The sequence below is a fragment of the Marmota flaviventris genome, chromosome 6 (assembly GCF_047511675.1).
Source record: "Marmota flaviventris isolate mMarFla1 chromosome 6, mMarFla1.hap1, whole genome shotgun sequence".
Classification (NCBI taxonomy): Eukaryota; Metazoa; Chordata; class Mammalia; order Rodentia; family Sciuridae; genus Marmota; species Marmota flaviventris.
The window spans coordinates 151,252,873-151,276,537 of NC_092503.1; the positions used below are offsets into that span (position 1 = coordinate 151,252,873).

The following is a 23,665-nucleotide window of genomic DNA, read 5'->3' on the forward strand; positions in this document are numbered from 1 at the left end:
ATGTAAAGTCCTTTGATTTCTAGAAACTTGCTTTCAAGAAAATGTTTTTAAAAAATGAGTTTTTCAGAAGAAACCCTTGGATGAATATTATAAAGTAAGGGATAAGGCATAGTTGCATTTTTTTTTTTAAATTAGAGCTTTATGGCTATACATAGTAGTTGATTTCATCTTGACATATTCATACATGTACAGAAATCACTTTCAGTTTAGTTGTAGTTTTGATGCAATCCAAATTATAATTAGACATTGGGATTTTGCTGTGGAATAATTTAGTAAAATTATTTAAAATGAATTTTGAATACAATAAGCTTCCTAATAACCTGTCCAGTCATTGTTCAGCCTTTTCTCTTTTTCAGAGTTCACATTTCTTATATCTGATAGATTCTGTTTTGTACTATAGCCAAAGAGGAAGTTTGCCTAAGGCTCAGGTGTATCCTAAACTGATGTCCTTAGTTTCCCAACTATCCCAACTATTATTCCAGGTAGAGAGACAATGTTGTCTTATAACAGCATTACTTCTGGGCCATAGATATGACCTATTTTGTAAGCTGAATTTTTAGGTTATATTCTATAAGAGAAAGAGGTCTTTAATGATGATTTAGCATTGTTCTTTTATACAGTATAATACTTCAAAAATTTAGAGTTGTTAATGATTATTACTGCCTTTAGTTTTGATTACTGTATCACTGTAAGACAGTATTTCACTGTAGTTTATTCAAATTCTGGTTTACATATTGAAATAGATATTGGACTTTTATCTAAAATATAATTTTATTTAGAATACAATTTATGCTATAAGGAACATTAAAATTTGAGATTTGATGACTGGTGCAAACTTTTTCTTTTTCTTTTTAGTTTCAAAAAATGGAATAACAGTTTGTTGTGAAACTTTTCAAATATATGAAAAAGGCAAAAGAATTTTACAATGAATACCTATATACCCACCACCTCTTAGATTCTGTCTTATTCTGTTTGTGTTGCTATAACAAAATACTAGAGACTGGGAAATTTACAAAAGAACAGAAATTCATTCTTGCAGATCTAGGTTCTGAGAAGTCCCAAGATCAAGGTGCCGGCAGGATTGGTGTCTGGTGAGGGCTGCTCTCTGCTTACTTTCAGAGGTGGAGAAGACTTTGTCCTCCCAAGGTGGACTGCAAAGCAGGGCAGAGAGCATCCCTTTCAACTTTAAGCCCTTTTATTAGAGTGCTAAAGCCATTCACGAGGGTACAGCCCTCATGACTTAATCACCTCCCAGAGTGACATCTCTTAATACAGTTGGATTGGGGATTAGGGCTAAACATGATTTTAGAGGGGACATCATCATTCAAACCATAGCAGAGTCTAATGTTATCTTTTTTACTTGCTTGATGGGCTATCTGTCTTTCCATTTATCCTGCTGTCCTTTATGTGACTTGGTTTTAATACTCAGTCTGAATTCTCTAGTAGAATCTAAGTACTCAAGGTGTGGGCCGAGATTGGGTTGAAGGGTCATATTTTATTCATAACTTGCATAAGCTTACATCATGGATGAAGGGATCTCTTGACCCTTTTCTAATTTGGCTCTGTTTCCTGCTGTGCTGGCAGGACCTCCGGGCATTCTGAGCTATTAAGAGGTGCTCTGATAGACGGAGGGGGAGGGAGACCAAGGAACTAGTGCAATCTGCCTTGGCTGGGCTCATTCTCACCGCCCGAGCAGGGCCAGCGGGCTCGAGCTGGGGCCTACAGTTCTGAGGCCTGATGTTTCTCTGGAGGAAATGGAAGGATGTGCACTTGGCAAATCACCGTGTTTTCTTTCTCTTGGAGCCATTGGTTGCTGTTCTGGATTCACTGTGTCATAAGGCAGCACCTGGCCCAGATGGTTCTTTGAGGGACTGGTGTGGGAATTGTCGTCTCCCTCTCAAGATAGGCGGCCCGCCCAGGTGGGACACAAGGAAGAACCTCAGCAAGGCCAGCGGAGAAGTAATTGAACGACTCACGTTGGAAACAGATCTCTCCACTGCTAGTGCCTGTTCACGGCTCTGCTTGGAATGTTCTTCCAGTTTAGCAGATTTAATTGCTTCATTGTGAGGACTGGACCAGGCTGCAGCATTTCCAGTGAATTTCTCCTCAGAGCTACTTCTGTCAGCGTGTTTCTTAATTAAGATGTTTCATGATCACTTGAGATCAGGATAGAAGTATTTGATCACTCTTGCTTGGTGGGAACTGGAGTTACTATTGATTGGAGCCCAGCTTTAATCTCCTGTATTGAATGTTCTCAAACTTATGCCAGGTGGAACTTTGTACCCTTTTCCAGAAAAAGTAACAGCACTATTTTGGGTTCAAGTACTTAAAAACTCTTCAGAGTTTTAAATTTTGCATATACAATTTCCCCCTTAAGTGTCCTTTACTTTCTTCTGGAACTAGCTGAATGCATATATTCTTTTGGTGGATCTTGGTTAGAAAAAGACCCCTTCTTTTCTCTGGAGTTCATGTGGGTTACCATTATTAAATGACTTATAAGCAGCTAATGATGGACATAAAAGTATCTTCTCTGATTGGATTGAAGGCATAGATGGTTCTGACCTAGGGTTCTCAGTCTTGGTTGCACATGTAATCACTTCAATAGTTAAAAAATATTGATGCTAGTTTAGCAAGGTTGCAGAATATAAGATCAATATACAAGAAACAATAGTATTTCCATACACCAGCAAAGACTCATGTGATAATGGAATTAAAAAGCCATTTCAGTTATAATAGCACCAAAGGGAATAAAAGAGTAATGAATTTAACAAAAAGTGCAAAACTTATGTTCTAAAAACTATAAAATATTATTGAAAGAAAATTAAAGACACTCCCAATTTACGCAGTGGGAGACTTAATATTGTTAAGATGGCAGTATTTTCCAAATGGTTCTACAGACTCAAAAATTCCACCTGTCTGTAGAAACTTAAGCTGATCTTAAGCTTTATATGAAATTTAAGGGACTTAAAATAGTGAAAACAGGGGCTGGGGTTGTGGCTCAGTGGTAGAGCGCTCGCCTGTCATGCACGAGGCTCTGGGTTTGATCCTCAGCACCACATAAATGTAAAATAAAGATATGGTGTCCACCTAAAACTAAAAAGAATAAATATTTTTAAAAAGTAGTGAAAACAATTTTGAAAAAGAAGAACAAAGTTGGAGAACTCAATTTCTGATTTCAGAACTTACTATGGAAACTACAATAATCCAAACAGTGTAATACTGTCATGATGATAGATTAATGAAATAGAATTGGGAGTCCAGAAATAAATCCTCACATTTATTGTGAGTTGGTTTTCAACAAGGTTACCAAGACAATTCAAGGGGGAAAGAAAACTACATTAACTCACAATGGACCATGGACCTAAATATAAGAGTTAAAACCATAAAACTTATAGAAGAAAATATAGGAAAATAGAAAAAAAAAGTCATAGTTAGATTAGGTGAGATATTCTTAGACATGACACCAAAAGAAAAAAAAAGATAAATTGAATTTCATCAAAATTTAAAAATCTTTATTCTTCTACGGACATCATGAAAGTTAAGATAACCTACAGAATGGTAAAAACAATGATGCAAGTCATCTTATAAAGGACATACGTAGAATATGTAAAGAACTTTTGTAACTCAATAAAATAACTCCACAAATAACCAGTTAAAAATGGGCAAAGGAATAAATAACTGCATAGATGTTTCTCCAAAGATGTGCAGAGTACCAATAGGCACATAAAAGTGCTCAGAATCATTAGCAAATACAGGGAAATGCAAATCAAAACCACACATATTAAGATGGTTGTAGTAAATCAGAAAATAACAAATGCTGATGAGGATTTGAAGAAATTGTGACCCTCATACGAGGTGGTCGGAATGTAAAATGGTACAGCTGCTTTGGAAAATGCCTGGCATTGCCCCAAAATGTAAGCAGACCTGGAGTTACCAAGTAACACAAATGCTCCTAGGCGACACTCAGGGGAGATGAAAACATGTCTGCACGAAAACTTGTTCACAGCAGCACTATTTATCATTGTTCCAAAATGGAAATAACCCATTGCCCATCAACTGGTGAATGGATAAATAAAATATAGCATCTTCATACAATGAAATTCTGTTCAACAATAAGCATAAATGCAGTACTGATGCCTGCTGCAATATGTGTATGAATTTTATAAACATTATATCCATATAATGGAATACTGTTCAACAATAAACATAAACACTGTACTGATGCCTGCAGGCATCAGTACAGTGTTTATGTTTATTGTGTATGAACTTTATAAACATTCTACTTAGTGAAAGAAACCAGTCACAATGGACCTCAATTTATAGGAAGTGTTCAGACAAGGCAAATTTATAGGTATAGAAATTAGTTTGATGTTTGCCTAGGGATCAGGTGTAGAGGACTGGGAGGCAGGTGTTAGCATTCTGTTACTATCATAAATTACCTGAGTCAAATACTTACAAAGAGAAAACGGTTACTTAGCTCACGGATTTTTTTTGCAGGGATGAGGGTACTGGGGATTAAACTCAGGGGCACTCGACCACTGAGCCACATCCCCAGTCCTTTTTGTATTTTATTTATAGACCAGGTCTCACTGAATTGCTTAGCTCCTCACTGTTGCTGAGGCTGGCTTTGAATTCATGATCCTCCTACCTCAGCCTCCCGAGTGCTGGATTACAGGCATGCACCAGTAGTTCACTTTTTTTTTTTTTTTTTTTTTTTTACTATTCTAGTCCAAGATCAGATGGTTCCATGCTTTATATCTCTGGAAAGGGTTGAACAACAATGGTGTGCGCCCACGAGGCTCTACTTTCTATAGGTCCAACCACCTCCCAATAGTGTCATCCTGGGGACCAAGATCTAGAACACATGAGTCTTTGGGGGGCACTCAGCATCCAAGCTCTAGCAGGATGAATGGGGAGTAAATGCTCAGGGGCACCAAGTTTCTTTTAGGATCACAAAATGTTCTAAAATCAAATCTAGTGGTAGTCGCACTCCATGAAAAATTACTAGAAAGTATTGAATCATGCAGTTTAGGTGGTGAGTTGCAGGGTGTGTGAGTCGGATCTCAGTAAACCCGTGCTGTGTGAAGACCAAGGCCTCCGTCTTTCTCTTAGAGAGAGTGGTTTTATCAGTCGGGGGTGCAGCCTGAAAATCTCCCCAGGTGATTCTCCTAAGTGGCTGCTGTGGAAGGCCTTTGTCCCAGGTATCAGCACTCACAAGTATGATCTCTGCGCCAGCTGCCCCAGGACCTGGGGACTTAAGAGCAGGACAGAATCTCAGTCTCCGTCCCAGATCTGCCAAGGGCGAATCTGCACAGGGTCCTCCAGTGATTTGACTCCACTGTCAGGCAATTGGACAGCAAGGCAGGGGAGTGGGATCTTTGAAATCCCACTGCCTTCCTCTTGCCATACCCCTCTTCCTCCCACCCAGGCCTTCCCCTGAGGTCACCCTTCTCAATAGTGTCCTGATCATTTCCAATGTTTCTTGTCCATAAAAACATCTCTGGCTTAAATCTTTTTCTTGAGGGTTCTGTGTGTGTGTGTGTGTGTTTTCATTTATTTATAAAAATTTTACATGTATATAATTTTTTAAAAAATAAAACCTTGTTTCTAGAACGCTCCTGTCACCATTCACAACTAGTCATGGCAGGAGAATAAATTAGCACAGTTTTAACCAATATCTATCCCAGTGATTTCTTAGCCGAAGGCAGAATTTCTTTCTCAAGAAAAGCCCAAGCAGTGCCCAGGGTAAGAGCAGAAGAGACGACGGGTTCCCATCCTCCTCCGTATTCCAGAAGTGGGGCTTCTCCGTATTCCAGAAGTGTCAGTAAGTAATATTGCTAGTGGTGACCACTAGGAAGACCAACAAGCCAGGTCGGGGGCCTTCGGGGCAGGAAGGGCCGGACTTGTCAGCGGGAAAGGATCTCTGGCAAGGTCAGGGAGCTCCACAGAGTGTGAGCCATCTGGAGGAAGAGCCTTCCAGGAGGGGAAGTGGAAGTGCCAGCAGGGCCTCGTGACAGGGGCTCGCCTGGCCTGCTGAAGAGTTAGGAGAAAGCCCAGGTTAGGAGGGACAGTGGTGGAGAGCAGGCCGAGCAGGGCTGAGTTAAGACAAACAGGACCCCGTAGGCCGCGGCGGAGAGTTTGAGAGGTGACCCCCAAAAGATGTGCTTTCCTTAGAGGGCTTGGGGCAGGAAGTAAAAAGTATGATTTATGTTTTTAAAAATGTATGAAAATCACTCTGGCTGACTCGAGGTGCAGTCAGATAGTGGCAAGTGACCGGACTGGGGACATATTTTGGTTGTGGCGTTTGAGGAAAAGGGGAATCGAGGATGATTTTTTCTTTTTGCTAAGCTCCTTGGCAGTTGATGTTAGTCTTTCCTGAGTTGAAGAAAACTGAGGATTGGGGCAGCAGGTTGGTTGGATAGAGTGTCCAAAGCTCTGTGAAGTCAGTGGGTGAGCTCTCCAGTGGCACTGGCTGGGAAGAGGGTAAGAGAGAAGGGAGGGGGCCCCAGCTGGCTCCCGGGTCATGAGGCTAGGTGGATGGAAGGCCATTCAGAGAGGTCAAAACAGGAGACGAGGCCCAGATTGAGGGGGCAGATCATGAATTCAGCTTTGTGTTTGTTGAGTTTGAAGTTCCTGTGACCCATCTTGGGGAAATAAAGTTCTAGCAAATAAAAATTGAATGGAAGAAAATGGGAGAGATGGGAGAAGGAATGTGTAAGAGGAAGAGCCACAGTCAAGAGCAAGTGGAGTCCCGAACACAAGGAAGAGAAGGTTTCCAGAGGTGGGAGGGGTAACTCTGCCTGATGCTGCTGGGGTCAGGAAGGGAGAACCCATGGACTGGGTTCGGTGACATGCAGGTCTCTGATGACGTTAGACAGCCATTTCAGTGAAGCGGTAGCTCTGGAGGAATTGGGACGGGGTTGGTGAAGGACAGACAGCTCATTTAAGCTGTGAAAAGGAGAGGGAGGTAGAAGGCAGTGTCCACCCAGATGGGCAGTAGACAGAGCTGTTTTCTATTATTTTTCTTTGATTAGGATATTTTTGAGTATGTTTAATTGCAGAAGAAGGACCTGATAGGTAGAAAAACATCCAAAACATAGGGGAGAAGGTGGATAATCAGGAGGGAATGGGAACTAGAGACTAGTGGGCTCCATACGCATTAAGGAAGGAGGTTGGGAGATGCATACCAGGGTGGGCGTAGTTTTTCATTGATGGGGCCGAAGGAGTCTCGCCCCGAAGCTGGTAAGTAGTAGATTCAGGCTTCCAGCTCCTTCAGAAGCCCGAGAGTCTATCTAGCACCAGATCGTGTGATAGGTGCTTCCAGGGACACGAGGAGGGGTGGATGTGATCCAGACCTGGAGGAACTCCTGGGCTGTTTGAGAGACAGGCAGGTTCACGGTCCTTGCAACGCAGGTGCTAAGGCTGTGCTGCTCACAGGTGCAACATACTTCAGTGGCTAACATCTGCTGTCACTAAGGTGGCCTGGGAAGGCGGGTAAATAGGGGGAGAAACCACATCTTCTGGGGAGTTGGGCGGGGGTGCTGTACAATTTAGGAAACCCCCTGTAGAACCTGATATCCCGACATGTCCTCAATGGAAGTACAGTGCCACCAACCCCTTGGCCATTGAAAATCACCATGCCTGCCCTCCTTTTGATGGGTTTATGTGGCTTCCTTTTGAAGAGTAAAATAATTAGAACCCCAATACTGAGCTATTTTAAAATTAGTTTTATTAGAGTCTTATTAAAACTTACACATGGGCTGGGGATGTGGCTCAAGCGGTAACAAATTCGCCTGGCATGTGCGGGGCACTGGGTTCGATCCTCAGCACCACATAAAAATAAAATACAGATGTTGTGTCCGCTGAAAACTGAAAAATAAATATTAAAAAAATTCTCTCTTCTCTCTCTCTCTCTCTCTCTCTCTCTTAAAAAAAAAAAAAACTTACACAAACATAAATACAAGGTATAAACCCATTTAGGTGTACATCTTAAGTAACCAGAATGCCAGAATGCATGTACAGACTGAATGTTGACTAAAATTATAGACCAGTGAAACTCAAGCGCATTAATGTGATGGGCGATGTTTTGCTTCAGCCAAATCACTGTTTACAGGTAGGCTCTGCGTTTGGGGGTGTTCCAGTGAGTCCTGGTAATTCAGTGACCCTAGCACTTTTCTCTGCATCCCTAGCCGTCCTGACTTGTATGGCCATCACGGGGTCTGGATTCTTCCACCCTTTCTTCACCTGCTTGTGACAGTGAAAGCATTCCTACCTCGCTGAGCAGGCACCACAAACACAGGTGTGAGCTTTGTGGGTGAACGTAGGGAGTTTCCTGAGATCGTCCAGAGATGCTTTCACAAGATTGTTGAGAAATCCAAATGAGGAAATCTTGCTATGAAGAGCTCATGAACTCCCCCAAATACATTCTTGTACCCAATTTGAAAAGTTCAGTACTAGCTGGGCTCAGGGTGCTAGGAGAGCATATGGGCTGGGTGTCCTACCAGACTATGGGGTGAGGCAGGGAAGATTTCTGGTCTGAGAGAAGCTGACAGACGAGAACTAGAAAACAAAGGTCTCGCTTTAAAAGTATTTATGGCTCCTTGTTTGATTTAGGGCTTCTTTTTAGTGATTTGGTGCCAAGTTTTCCTATCTACCCCTTGATGTCCCATATGGTTGGTAAACACTTAGGATGAGGAAGTTGATCTTCATCAATAATATCATTCTGGTTAAAATCCAAGGTCTCTGAGAAAGTTCCAGGATCAGACTAAACCTGGTAACAGCTTCCTGCTTAGCTATACATTGTTGACTTGCTTTTGGCGTGTTAATAGACGTTTGAATTGGGAGAAATGCCATCATGAGTTGTACCAATAATTGAACTCAACAGTATCCCACAAAGAAGGCTTTGTTCTGGGATCATGTGTGACGATTATAATTCCAACTGGAATAAACAGACTACTGATTGGCCTCAATCTGAGATGTTCTGTAGAACACACTGGAGGTACTGTGAAGAAATTATGTACTGGGGCAGAGAAATGTCCATCTGCATTTTCTTGGAACATCTACTTTAATGTACACATTGTACCGGGAATGATAAAAAGCAAGACAGATGTTCAAAGTCGGTATGGGTTTGGGCCTACAGGTTCTTTCTCTCATCACCTTCCCTCCCCGTCTCTGCTGAGTTAGTCATGAGACACTAAGAAAGTAGCAGTTCACCAACTCGGCCTCAATTCAGGAGGTCTGCCAGTCCTTTGACCTCAGGATTCTGCATCCAGAAGCTGCCAAGACCCTGTTGCAGGGACCACTTAAACTGACAACCGTTAGCACCATTACCTCCTTTCTGAGCCCCCACCCTCCAACAAAACCTGTTCTCACCTGCCCTGCTTGCTCTCCTGGGCCAATCTCCCAGGGTTCTGTGTGTCTGAGGACCTTCGTTTCTGCTGGCCTGCCTGTCTACCTTTCAGAAGCATCGATTGCATCCTCCAATCGTGTTGTCTTTGCAGATCTCTTTCGCTTTTCAGAGTATTTTCATGTATGCACGTTCATGGGGGACTCCCCATTTCCCTGTGAGCAGGCAAGGCAGGTGGTTGTCCCATAATGTAAACTAGGAGCATTGTAGCCAGAGAGGTTGACATCTTGCCCAACATGTAGAGGCAATTGTTGGCACCCATTTCCATTCACTGTTCATTGTAATACTTTTTTTTTTTTTTAATCTTAAGAAAGGAATAATCTAGGGATAGAGAATGAGGAACAGTGGAGCAAATTAATGTGTGTGTGTGTGTGTGTGTGTGTGTGTATATATATCTCCCCACCCCATGTTTATTCTGGGGTGGGAACATAGAAGCTTTGTCCTAACTTTGTGACCATTTACCAAGCCCACCATAATACCTAAGAATAGCTTATGAAGAAGGCCATGATACACTGGAAACTATCACCCCTCAAAATGGCTCTAGAAGAAACTTGAAAAATTCCACTGAGGAATTCCACAGGAGGCATCTGAATCAACAGTTGTTGGGTATCTACATCCTTGAGGGTCATGAAGAATCTTTGTTATTACATGTGACCCTTCTGGTCTTTAAAGTACATTTAAGTAAAATGTTGTCTTTTCAAAAGAAAAAGTTGTTTCTTTCTTGGGTTATCTGGATTTTTGAAATCTATTGTTTGAAACATTTCCCTTGGAGTTTGTTAGCTGTTAAAAAAAAAATTGTGTTTTAGATATCTGCATAATGTTATTGTTTAATGAAATGCAGTCTAAACAATATGATTGATGGGAATTTCTTTTTCTGTTTCCCTACCTTTACTTACAGGCTAGACACCAGTTTTTTCTCCACAATTGGTAGCCAATTACCTGCTTGGTTTGTGTGACATGCATAGGGCTTCTTTCAAGTGTTTTCAGTTCTTCTGTGCTTTATTAGTCAGAGGTATGGACGAGGAGAGGGAGGGTTTGAGACTAAGGTTTTCAGTGCAAGCAAATGGAAGACACACAGTGAACCTGGGATACTTGAAAATTCAGGGAGACACAATGACTGGGACTAAATGTTTTCCAAATGCATGCCGTGATGGCATGTCAAGTGCCTGTGCATGAAGATTACTGAACATCGTGCACTTGCAGATCTCTATCTTGAACAAGTGTTTCTTAGAATAAAAACCAGAGGATATGTATTTAAACCCTGTAGTCAGTGTTTAAGCCCCAATTTCTCTCCTAAAATCATAGGTCACACAGTGTTATTTGCAGCCAAGAGTGTGCTTGTGGGAAGCTTCAAAATTCATTAGGTCGATGAATCACGATCTGCAGTGTACCTAAGAACATTGCATTAGCAAATGAAACCTCCATTATAAGCTCTTGGGGAGGTTTATATTTCAACTTTACAAATTTGCAGTATAAGTTTAAATGATTTTACCTTTTTTATATCTATATTTGGTTTATGAAGACTTACATGGTGTCTCTGGTTCCTATTTGACACTCAACTATTTTATAGACCAAAATAGTTCTAAGGAGAAGCTTGCCTAGGGGTGTGTGGGGAGTTCTGATGTGAACCTCTGTTCTGTCCCTGCAGCTCCATCCTAAGTGGTTTAACTGGCTCCCTGCAGGGAGTAGAGAAAGGATAGCTCAGAAGGCCAGAGGATTAACAGTTCCCCACAATGTTTTTGATAGAAAGTCTAAGTTCAAGTGAAGACAGTAAAAAAAATGACCTAATATTCTGCAGTTTGTAAATTTAGAAGGGGCTTGATAGATAAAATTTCAGGGGTGAGTATGTGTGTGTGGTGGTGGTGGGGGAGTGTTTTAAACCCTGAGAGGTAATTGTAACAGGTATTATTGTTCTCATTTTAAAGATTTAAGGGATGTAGGTCTGGGTCAAAGGCAGAGTCGTTTTCCTGTGGTCTCCTGGCTCTGAACCCCAGCTAGAAGGGTCTGAACTTCATGGCACCGCTTACTGTTTTCCTCACCTGCCTTTCCCTGAGCCTGGAGATGGCATTGTTTTGCAGTCTGTTTCCCGCAGTTTCTGTAAGTGCAGTTGGGATGAGGCTGGGCAGTGGCTCCGGAACTCACTGGGCTGATGGGAGGCCAGAGGCCCTAGGAGCAGAGCGAGCGGGCCGGCTTCACATCACTGACGTATTTGTCCCTTGGGATCACTCCTTTTGGGAGCCCCTTTCCTGTCCCTCTGGGGTTTCCTTGCCCAATGCAGTTCTCCCTCCTGTTGCCTTGCTGGCTGATCCCACTGTTCCTGGAGCCGGAGAGCATGCTTGGCACAGTGAATCTTACAGCAAGCAATTGTTTACCCTTCTCTTGAAGAAGAAAGTGAAAGTGAAAAATCTAGTGTCTCTATTGAGGTCAGTCACAAGGGAAAAGCGACTGAAGACTACCCCTGCTCCCAGGTATCGCTTATTCTCTGTACTAAATCATAGATGTTTCCCCAGGCCTTTAAACACCATTTGAAAATGTTTTTCATGATTCTGCCCCATCCCCTTTACCAAAATTCATTTCAGTGTTCTGTGTTAGACAGTGAGGTTATTTTCTAGTTTTTGCTGTGATAGAAAAAAATCAACTCCTTGGAGAAGGGGGCCGTTAACCACTGGCAGGAAAACAAGTCTGCCTTAAAGGTTGGCCATGGTTGCTGATTCACCAGGACCTGTAGAGTCACTTCAGAGGAATACATATTTTTTAAAAATAATATGATAGTGATGCTGGTTTTACTTTTCAGATGGAGAAAATGAATGAAAAGGTCAATGAAAGGCATAGATGTCACCATCATGTCAGAAATATTCTGAGCATAGACTTTCATGTAATGATTTACTGAATGGTGCATGGAAAAAAATTTTAACCTAGCAGGCTGACACAGAAATGTATAAATTGGAAAAACAGATCATTTTGTAAGAGTCATGACTTTATTGACGAGCTTATGTATTTTTTGGGCAATGCACTCCTCGAACATTTGAGATGGACTTTTTTTTTTTTTGTTTTTTGTCTTGCAAATAGAAAAAGGCTCATCAATCTTGAGCAAATAGGTAGAAAGTGAGGAGCCAGTTTTCAGATTTCCTAATTTTATTTGCCGGAACTATATGGCCCCTCAGTATCTGCAGGGTTTGGTTCCAGGACTTTCTGTGGATATCAAAAGCCACAGATACTCAAGTCCCTTATACAAAATGACACAGTATTTGCTTATAACATACACACATCCTATGAATATATAATGTAAATATTGCATAAATAGTTGTTATACTGTATTGTTTAGGGAATAATGACAAGAGTAAGAGATCTGTGTATATATCCAAACAATCCCAAACATCAAAGTTCTAACTTGTTTAATACATGTCAGCAACAACATAACTTTTTTTTTTTTTCTGGATATTTTTGACCAAGTTTAGTTGAGTTGGAATGTGTGGAGCCCTTGGATAGAAGGGGACTACTCTAAGGCCTCCAGTTTCTTGTGGGATGTGAGGCTGGCTTGGGAGGCAGAGAGGAGATGCTGGAGGTCTCCGTGACAATGTCGGTTCTCCTACATTCCTGGTCAGTCTCATGTCTTCCCCAACAGCCCAAGGTCCAGGCACAAGAAGCAACGGGGAGTAGCAGTCTGTGCTTGAGGTCTCCCTCTTTTCCTCTGGGGTTTCTTTTTTAAAATTCAGTTTCTTCCTTCTTCAGTTTGCCACTGTCTTTTTTTCTACTCAATCCCCCTCTGTCAATTCTCCACCAAGGCCTCAGTTAGGTGTGGTTCTCATTTCCCCAAATTCTTTGCTGTCTCCATTCAACAGAAATCCCCCTGACTTTCTCAAGTCGACACTGTCTATTCTTGTTAAGCACGTTCCTAGATGTGTCATGGCCTTAGTCTTACTTTGATTCTGCTACAGTAGCTTAAGGCAGGGTCACAGAATTCCATTCAACTTGAGGAGGGGGCCTCTAGATAAAAATGGAATTCGGAAGTCACACAAGTTAAAAAATAAAATAAGAAGAAAGCCTTTGCCGTGTGTGCACAAGTGTTTCTTCTCCTCCCAGCTGATGGTGGATGAGATGTGGGAGCATTCTTGAATAAGCAAGCCCTTGACTTGAATAAACTCAGGATGAAATCATGCATAATTAACTGCCTATCTCTGCATTCTTTCCACAGTGATGGCTCTTAGTATTCACACTTGTGGTAACTTACGTTTCCTGAGTACAAGAACCCAGAACAGCCAATTAAGGAAGAGCCACTGGTGGGTCTGTCATGCAGCCTTGGTGCTACTGGAATGGGGGGTAACTGCTGTCTTTTTTCTTTTCAACTCCAGTGCCTGAAACAGTACATGCAGCTGGCAATCCGAGAAGGATGTGGGTCTCCCATCACTTGCCCTGACATGTTGTGCCTAAACCATGGGACCCTGCAGGAAGCTGAGGTATGGGGCGTCTGCCGCAACCTTCCCTTCTTTCCTGTTGACGTGATTTGTTAGGATCTTGACTCCACCCACCTCCCTACTAGGGAGGCTAGCAATGAAATACAGAGGTTGATTTTTAAAGGAGGACTTTATTGCTACATACTGTTGGATTCCTTATACAAACTGTTAAAGCTGCTATGTAGCTCAGGTCTATATTTATGTCTGCTGTCTTGTGTGTTGAAAAAGTTCTAAAATAGGTGAAGGCACTAGAGATCAGACTGACCAAACGTGAGGTGTGGAGGCTGAATCACGAGTGGTCTTGTGATCTCAAATACTTTAAGGACTCGTAGACCATAGATTAGCCATGGTTACGGAATATATAAACTATTTTGATTCTACAATGGTAACTTGAGTTGAACTCTTTCCAAAGAGCAGAGAGAGGCCTTTTAATCATTCTGTATCAGGCATCAGAAATGTCTTTCTTTTACAATGAGTTACCTCGTTTTCCTAAGATGGTGATTTATCTCATTCTGTTGTTTGTTCAATTTCTGATCTCAGCCTGCCCTTAGATCTGCCTTTTAATCTTTGGTCCCTGTTCACCTTAGACTGGAACATAAGGAACTCTCGCCCATTCTTAGGGAGTTTGTCAGCCTCTGAAAGGGGTTCAAGAAGCCGATGAATGTCCATTCAGTAAACAGACACCTGCTTTGCACCTAGCACTCTCCTGGTTACTTTTGTGGTCAGTGTATATTTAATTGTCTCAACAGACCTCATGGAATTGGATTTTTTTTTTTTTTTTTTTTTTTTTTAGATACAGAAGCTGAGGTCCAGGGGGCTTAAGTAATTTACCAAAAAATGCCTATCTAGAAAGTAGAAGAGCTAGAATTCCAATCCAGTTCTTTTTGACCACAGTGATGGCATGGCTTTAAGAGTAGAACTAGGTGTAGGAAATAAAGGACCTGATAATTAGAAGGCCAATAGTGTGTATGTCTGTGCGCAGATGTAAATGTGTTCATGTGAAGGATGTCTGTATGTATATATACATGTTTTATGAATGTGGGTGCTTTTACTTATAGATCGTCTTTGTTTTGTAAGCAAAGTAGTCAGGAAGATGGTATAGACAATTTCTAACCTAACACAGGGGTTATTCTGTGTTTAGCTTCTGAACTGTATTAGCTGAGTGCTACAAGTGAGTTAAAATTATTTTTCAGGGAAGCATAAAAAGAATCCATAATGATTTAGAAGTGATTCATTTTAAGAAAATAATGAAATAATAAAGTTTTGATAAAAAGTTAATTTTGAACATGTAAATCCTTCCATGAGGACTAGTGTTTACTTTTGTGTGGGTAATGAATAGGAGGAAATTAATGTGAGGGAAATTTAGGCTAACTACCAAGAACACTGTTGATCTTTGTAATTTAGAATTGCCCTTAAAATGAGACTCAAGTATCTGGGAACTCCTGTCCATGCATAATCCGAGCACGACAGAACTTCCTTTCTGCTTTGCTTCTCTGGGGTCTGACAGGTCACAAGTGTTAATGGAGAGTGTGCCGTGTGTGGGCCGGATGCCAAGCGTGGATGGAGTGAGGACGGGCAGGCCTGGCACTGTCCTGGTGGAGCTTCTGATTAGCATAAAGATGCTAAACAGATAACGTCAGATAGTTAAAGTGAAACAGGAGAGATGGGGCACACAGCAAGAGCTGGATCTGGTATCACACTTACCTAATTCCTGTGCGTAAGATCTATTAAAGGTAAATGAGTAGTTTGGTGAAGTTTCAAAACAAGCCTATGAGATCAATCATAGGTCTGTGCTGTCAAAACCAGTAGTCCCTAGCCACCTGTGGCTATTTAACTTTAGTTAAAATTAAACAAAGTTAAAAACTCAGTTCTTCTACTGGGCTAGTCCGTAACTGGTTAAGTGCTCAGTAGCCTCTGTGGCTCATGGCTGCGTCATGGGACAGCATAGCATTGAATAGAATTGAACACTTTTGTCACCGCAGAGGGGGCTTAGTTGCATAGTGATGTCCTAGACTCTCCTCGGATGGTAAGCACTGACCTTTGACACTTTCGATATTGGGAGTCAGGGCTAATGTGTCCAGATGAGTGGGTGAAGGCAAGCTGTGCTTTCCACAGTTCTCTAGAACAGAGTCGACTCTTCTGATTTTCTTTGAATAGACATTTTCTCTTTAAATCCCCTTCCCCTTTGTTCTCTGTGTCCTTTTCCCACTGTGTACATTGTCACTCACACTTTCCTGTTTATACTTCTTTTTATTCAGTTTTACTCTAAAAGCAATTTTGCTTTTAGGCTGTGTTAAAACCAAACAAACCCATAATGACTCTTAAAAATTATTTGAAAAACAAAAGAACAAAATCATATTCCAAACTAAACTAATTTTAAATTCTTCAAAGTGTTTTTCTCATTAGATGAGTAATAAGACACTCCAGGGCATCAGCAAGCCATTTCTATTCTCACTGGTCCTGCTAAGAGCCTGGTCAGAAATGAGCATCCCTGTACAATTGTCGAATGTTCTTTACCAATTTGCTACTTTTTTTTTTTGCCCAGAGTGATAAATTGGTGTGGTGGTGATGGGGAGTGTTTTCACTGTGAATTGAGAATTGAACAGAGGATAATAGTGGAGATCTGAGTAGCTTTATTAGCTTACATGGACTCCTTTGAAAGTAAATACCACACATATAAAAGTACCCCACACAGGGCTGGGGATGTGGCTCAAGCGGTTAGCGCGCTAGCCTGGCATGCGTGGGGCACTGGGTTTGAGCCTCAGCACCACATAAAAATAAAATAAAGATGTTGTGTCCACCGAAAACTGAAAAATAAATATTAAAAAATTCTCTCTCTTCTCTTTAAAAAAAAAAAAAATACCCTACACAGGTGAGCTGGATGGTGCTACCTTCTTTCTAATTTGCTTGACTTCAAGACTCATGAGTCATTATGATAAAGCATACCTCTAACCTATGCATTTTTGAGTACATCACAATGGGGCTCATTCATATGATGGATGACTGAGTTTAGTCTCCATGACTACTACTTCCCTCCACTTAAAAACAAAACAAAACATGTTTATTTTATACAGGCAACACATAGACTTTGCTGGTTAAAAATATTTCTGCGTAAAGCAGGTTCCCTTTGTCTTGTCTGCCATTTATATTATGGTATATGATTCCTCATTATTCATTGTCTTATAAAAGGTGCTTAAGTGTGACATCTCTCCACCTTGAAAGGACACTAGGAATTGAAGCTCTTTGCTCTGCACGCTTTCCTGCCCAGGTCTAGTTACCCTCCTTGGCTTTAATCCCTGTGCCTGCCTTCCAAATTGGCTCTGCGTCTTCGTATTTCTCTCTCAGGAGTAAGCCTACTAGTGAAGCATTTAATGTCCAGTTCAAACCCTGATCATGCAGGAAACAGTAGAAAATGGCAGCTTCCTCGCCATGCCTTCCCTCTCCATGTCCTGCAAGCTGCTGAGAGATAGTGACTCAGGACGACTTGTGGCCAGAGGTGAACCCTGTGGGAGCCAGAGAAAAGTAAAACTTTCCTTCATTGCATCATCGGGTATTTTCAGCTGTTGCTCTGCAGGGCTTTTCCAATGTACTTCATCCAAGAACCTTGTCCAACATGGAATTTTGAAGGCAGGACACAGATTGTCTGTTCTGATAGCAGTACTTCAAGCAGAGCTCTTGCTTGAAGTTAGCAGCCCTGTTAAAAAAAGGCAGCATCCGATTTGAGCAGTTTCCTTACTGTGTCATGCAAGTAGCACACCCTGTCTTGCTGGAGAGCCTGGGTGGTGTGAAGTCAGAGTGGCGAGTACTTAACCTGTCTGAATGGTGCCTACCGTTCTGTGGCCTGAGAAATTGAACTCCTTCCAACTGCCAGCTGGCCTGGAGGGCAGGAAGAGCTTCTCGCTCACCAATCCCCCTCCAAGTCCTGGGGCCCTGAGCAACCAGCCTGCCTTTTACTGCTCCCGCCAACCGCCTGCACCCGAGGAAGGGTGGAGACAGCTGCCCTTGCCAAGAACAGGCTTAGGATTTCTATAGAAAGGGATTTAGAAGGTGGCACTCTGGAGGCCCGAGGAGGGGGAGGAGTGGAGAGCTAAGGAACTGGAAGCTACATTTGCAAAATAAGTAGTTTTTTCTTAGAATGCACATTTATTTAGGGTGACTGAAAAGGCTGCGAGGGTTACAGGATCCAAGTGTCCCCGCAAGACCCCCAGCATGGCCTGCCCTGGCTAGCCACCTTTGGTTCTCCTTCCTCCTGTTATCATGGTGGGAAGCTGGAGCAGGGGCCGGGGAGGAGCCAGGTGAGCGAGAATATTCCTGTTACTGTGGTTTGAGGATCTGAATGTAGGAAGGAATCGAGTTTGTCTAGAATAACCTTTATGGCATGTCGTGAGACATGTCGGCCAAAGAAAAGTTCAACTTTGGGGGTGGCAGGAGACAAAGGAATCTGCCAAACCAGAGTTCAGGGACATTTGTTGAGAATCCCAGCTAAATATTTTCAAGAACATATGTAAGACTCCATTTTGAGATGTATTTAAAACTGCATGTAAGTGGAGAATAAGGTTTCTAAGATTCTTCGAAAACTAAAGGCAGATACTCTATAGGAACACTCAGCAGGACAGGCTGAGTGTGTCCCGTGGAGCTACAGTGTGTCCCGTAGGTGAGTGGAGGGGGAGAGCAGGAGGTGGTGGGGACCAGTGATGCTGGGTGACGTGATACTCGGGGCTTCTGCTGACCATATGAAGCAGCAGGGGGCTATGCCGATCCCTGGCCCTGGACTCCAGTTCTCTCCTGTCTTTCCCTCCGCAGTGGGCTTGGCACCCTCTTTCCAATCATGGTCTCATTTCTAGTATTAGGTGAGTTTTATTCTGGTGAATGTGCCGTTTTTCTTCTATGTTAGGAGGAACAGTTTTTATTTCCTGGGTTGAGATAGGACATATTCCTAGTTTCTGCCCTAGTGTGTTAGACGCTGGCGTCTAAGGCAAGTCCCCAGATGCACCTTTATCATGGTCTACGTTCAACTTGGTGTTTTTTTGTTTTGTTTTCCACCTTTTAAAAGCAACTGTAGCAGAAGAATAATTTAAAGGGCCAAACCTAAGGAACATCTTGGCTTCTTTTACCTTCTGTCTTGACTTTACATACTCTGGTGAGCAGTGTTTCCCTAGCCTATCCCTAACTTCTGTTTTAATCATTTCATCCCCTTAACTGAGAATTGGTGTCCACCCCTAAAAAGCAACATACATTTCTTCTGGGGTCATGCACTGCTTTCAGCTCCACTGCACCTGAGGAGAGCAGGCTCCACTGTCTGTCCCCCTTTCCCTCCCTCTTCTTTTCATATGTGTGTGTGTGTGTGTGTGTGTGTGTGTGTGTGTGTGTTGCAGTAGGTGGTGTTCATTCAGAGGTTATGGTTGTAGTTAATAACACTAATAAGGAAGGGTGTGTCTTGCTTCTCATTTCTTCCCAGTTGCAGCTGTTAGAGATACCAGTCAGCGTATATCTAGTGGTTACAGCACACACACACACACACACACACACCTGTGCAGACCTACACTGTCTCCACAGATTATGGTCTGCTCTGAGTGGAATGAAGAAGCAGAAACTCAGCCAAGTAGAGACTGGGTGTTTAATAAAATGTCCCCAGGTCAATTTTTACCAGGAAAATTTAAACAAAACAGAACAAAAAACCCCCACCAACAAAGAATACAGGCAGTTAGAAGCTTTTTGTTGTTACTGTCCTGATAGTATTGCCCTTGTTTAATTAAAATGAATCTGAAGTTATTTTATCTTTGAATTAAAGTTTTTTTTTTTTCTTTTTGGAAGAATTTCTAGGATCATGATGAGAAGGTGAAATGTTTTCTACACTTGGATAAGGGAGAGAAATTTGTTTAACAGTTATATCAGCACAAATTTCAAAAGAGTAGCAAAAATAATTTTAAATCAAATTAAGACCTTTTAGTAGTTGATCTGAGGGAAGTGGTCTCTTGATAGCTCAGAAGATACTTCTCTTTGTTACTTCTGCTAAAATACAGGTCTGGTTAGTAATGGATTAGAATCCACTGAATAAAATAAGTATCAGTAAAGCATATAGTGACTTAAAAATGAACAAGCAAATAAACGGAGAAGAGACAGCTTTTCCTACAGTGGAATCTTTTAAAATTGATAAGTTAAATTTTATTTATTATTAAATTATTTATTTATTCTAATTTGTTCCACATGATGGCAGAATGCAATTCATTTCATATTACACATATAGAGCACAATTGTTCAAGTCACTGATTGTACACAAGGTATTTTCACAGCATTCATGTCTTCATATATGACCTAGGGTAATGATGTCTAACTCATTCCACCATCATTCCTACCCCTTTGCCCCCTCCCTTCCCCTCTCTCCCCTTTGCCCTATCTAAAGTTACTCTATTCCTCCCATGTCCCCCACCATTGCCACTATGAGTCTGCATCCTCATATCAAAGAAAACATTCGGTCTTTGGTTTGGGGGGATTGGCTTGCTTCACTTAGCATTATATTCTCCAACTTCATCCATTTACCTGCAAATGTCATGATTTTATTCTCTTTTAATGCTGAGTAATGTTCCATTGTATATGTATACCAAAGTTTTCCTATCCATTCATCTACTGAAGGGCATCTAGGTTAGTTCCATAGTTTAGCTATTGTGAATTGCGCTGCTATAAACATTGATGTGGCTGTGTCCCTGTAGGATGATGTTTTTAAGTCCTTTGGGTATAAACCAAGGAGTGGGATATCTGGGTCAAATGGTGATTCCATTCCAATAAGTTAAATTTATTTTTAACTGGTGCCATAGCATACCAGACTTTTTTGCTCCTATCTAACCCAACAGCAGAATTCTAATCACCAAATATTGAATGAATGGTGGAAACTGAAAAATCATCATTAAGCAAATATTACATTAACATTTTGGGGGAAGAATAAATTGCCACTAGAAACTAAAATTAGCGGGTGAACTTGTGATGAGAAACAGAATTTGAATCAAGTATCCCCCCCGCAGTAAATTATTATTATAATTTCTTGTTGCCTTAGCATCCATTGTGAATACAAGTTGGACTTTCTCATACCAGAAAGAAGGCTTAGTCACCCTGACACAATAGGATTCTAGCTCTACATCTCCTCTCAGTTCCTCAATGTGGTCCTTCCAGAAATCTCCTGTATACAGCTTCCTCCTGATAACCACCTCCCTGTGGGACAGCTAGATGCAGCCTATTTGAATAGCCATAGTGGTGCACCACTGCACCCAGCTCTGCCTGCTTTCTTTAAATCCACCAGTCAAAACTCTTCATGTGAAACCTGTTTTGATAATGCCCTGGCCCCAGTGAAGGTGTCTTCCCATGGGTCCCTCTCTCTCCCTGTCCTCTGTGTGTATCTTCCCATCATGCTTGTGTCCCCCACCACCCAGGACCTATAAGTAATAAACTATCTCCATCTCTGTCCTTGTATCTTAAAGATCTTAAGTTAAAACACCCCCTACAGGATACTTATGAATTACAAAGGGTGGAGAAACCTGGCCTCAACCTAGTTAGGATGTTGACATCACAGTCCTGAACCATGTCCTCATGTGCCTCCTGATGGCTCCAAGATCATACTTGGCATTCTTGTAAAAATACACAACTCCTTTAATCATGAGAAAGCATCAGACAAGTCCAAATGGAAGAATATCATACAAATAACTGACCTGGGCTTTTCGGACATGTCAGATCTTCATAAACTAAGGAGGTGTCACAGAAGGCAAGGGAGATACTGCACCTAGGTACAAGGATTGGATCCTGGACTGAAAAAAGACGTTACTGGGCCTGCTGATGATTTAATTGTACATATCAATGTAAATTTTATTATTTCCGTAGGTATGGTTATATAAGGTGTGCTCTCTAGGGGAAGTTGGAATGACATTTAGGTACTCTACAAATTTTGCAACTTTTTATGAATCTAAAATTATTTCAAAATAAAAAGTTAAAAAAAAAAGATGTTCTAGTGTGATTTTGGATGATTTGGTCTTTCTTTGTTGGTAGAGACAGGATAAGGGTATACTATAAGACACTTTTTTTTTTTTTGGTGGTGCCGGGGATTGAACTCAGGGCCTTTTTGCGTGCAAGCCAAGCACTCTACCAATCGAGCTATATCTCCATTCCTACAAGACACTTCTTTGTAATCTTATTTATTATTATCTTATTTATTATTCTCTAGTCTTATCTAGTCTGATTTTTTGAGGGTATTTGTGAATACCCTCAAAAAATTGATTCTAACCCTTTACCTGCAGCCCGATTGAGTCTTCAATATCATTCTAATAGGGTTATTTCAACCTTATAATTGTAGAAATGGAGACTTTGAACAATAGCTTCAAATGGCAGTGGAACTATGAATTCAATACTTTGCATCATCTGCTATCTTTAAATAGCTCCAGCTTTTCCTTATCTAAAGCCACAAGTGTGATAGAAGTATTTTAGAAAATTAGTCCTAATCTGAAAAATCCAACTGATGACAAGATCCCGGTATAAATTCTTTCTCCATCCTGTGTGTGGGCAATTTCAGTTCCTTAAGCACAACCCCTGTCTCTTTGGCATGGCCAGGCATCATGCAGTGCTTTGCCCATAGCAGACCATCACCTAGCTATGGAGAAGATGCAAGTTTACACAACAGAGAGAAGGGTGTGTTCTGGGCATTACCATTATTCCCAAAGGATGAAATAGTGAGCCATGGTAGAAATAACTTTTCATGATCACAGATTGTAATGGAAAATTTGATTTACCTTATTAAGGTTTTATTCCATATGAACCTTTGAGTTAGGAAATAATAAAGGAGATCCAAAGTAGAGGAAGAGGCCAAAAAATTAAAGATGTATGACTTTCCCATTGGCAGTAATAAGAACTTTGATGAAATTTATGTTTGTAAACATCCATTCCTACTGTTGGTGATTTTTTTACTGCATTAATTTCTATTGTTTTTCTCATTGGCATTTCATTTGTGTCTGAAACATTTTTTTAGTTAGCTTTTTCACTGCTGTGACTAAATAATCCAACAAGAACAATTGTGGAGGAGGAAAAGTTTATTTGAAGGCTTACAGTTTCAGAGGTCTCAGCCCATAGAGAGCTGGCTCCATTCCTCGGGGCTCTAGGTCAGCAGAACATCATGGCGGAACAGTGGAGCAGAGGGAAGCGGCTCATGTGATGATCAGGAAGCAGAGCAAGGTCTCCACTTGCCAGATACAAAATATGTACCCCAAAGGCACACCCCCAATGGCCCACTTCCTCCAGCCATACCTTATCTGCCTTCAGCTACCACTCAGTCCCATGAGTTGATTAATTCACTAATAGGGTTAAGACTGTCATAGACCAATGCTCTCTCCTCTAAACCTTCTTGTATTGTCTCACACATGAGCCTTTGGGGGACACCTCACAGTCAAACTATATAAAATATCTTCAATTTGCCTGTGTCTCATAAACTGCATTTGACCCAACTGTTATCTAAGTTGCTCATCATTGAAAAATGAAAATTTTTAGGGGTTGACTTTGAAGGACTTAAGGAAGTTCTTTACTAGTTCACAAACTACTTTAAATGGAGGTGAGTGGGGAATAGGACTGTCTATAGAATCAATGGCTTCAAATAGCTGAGGCTTGTTGATCATGGAATGTGACAGAGGTCTCTTGGACCCAGATGATATCATCCTCAAAACAACGTGGTACAAAAGTTAAAGTCAGTAGCAATTGGTTCTTTATACAAAGATCAATGACAAAGTCAGAAAGTGGACTCCAATTCTTTAGTGTCTCCTGCCATTTCACTTAC

The 23,665-nt window shown here is 41.4% G+C and overlaps 1 protein-coding gene across 2 annotated transcripts in view; it reads left to right on the top strand.

Annotated features, from left to right (window-relative positions):
* Positions 1 to 23,665, top strand: part of Rnf144b (ring finger protein 144B) — an 83,502-nt gene that overhangs the window by 27,685 nt on the left and 32,152 nt on the right. The window contains exon 3 of one of the 2 annotated variants that reach the window (XM_071613718.1): positions 13,759 to 13,863. The exons of the other annotated variant lie outside the window; for it this stretch is intronic. Within the exon in view, the coding sequence (XP_071469819.1) occupies positions 13,759 to 13,863 (105 nt within the window). The remainder of the gene's footprint in view (positions 1 to 13,758; positions 13,864 to 23,665) is intronic. 2 annotated transcript variants of the gene reach the window in all.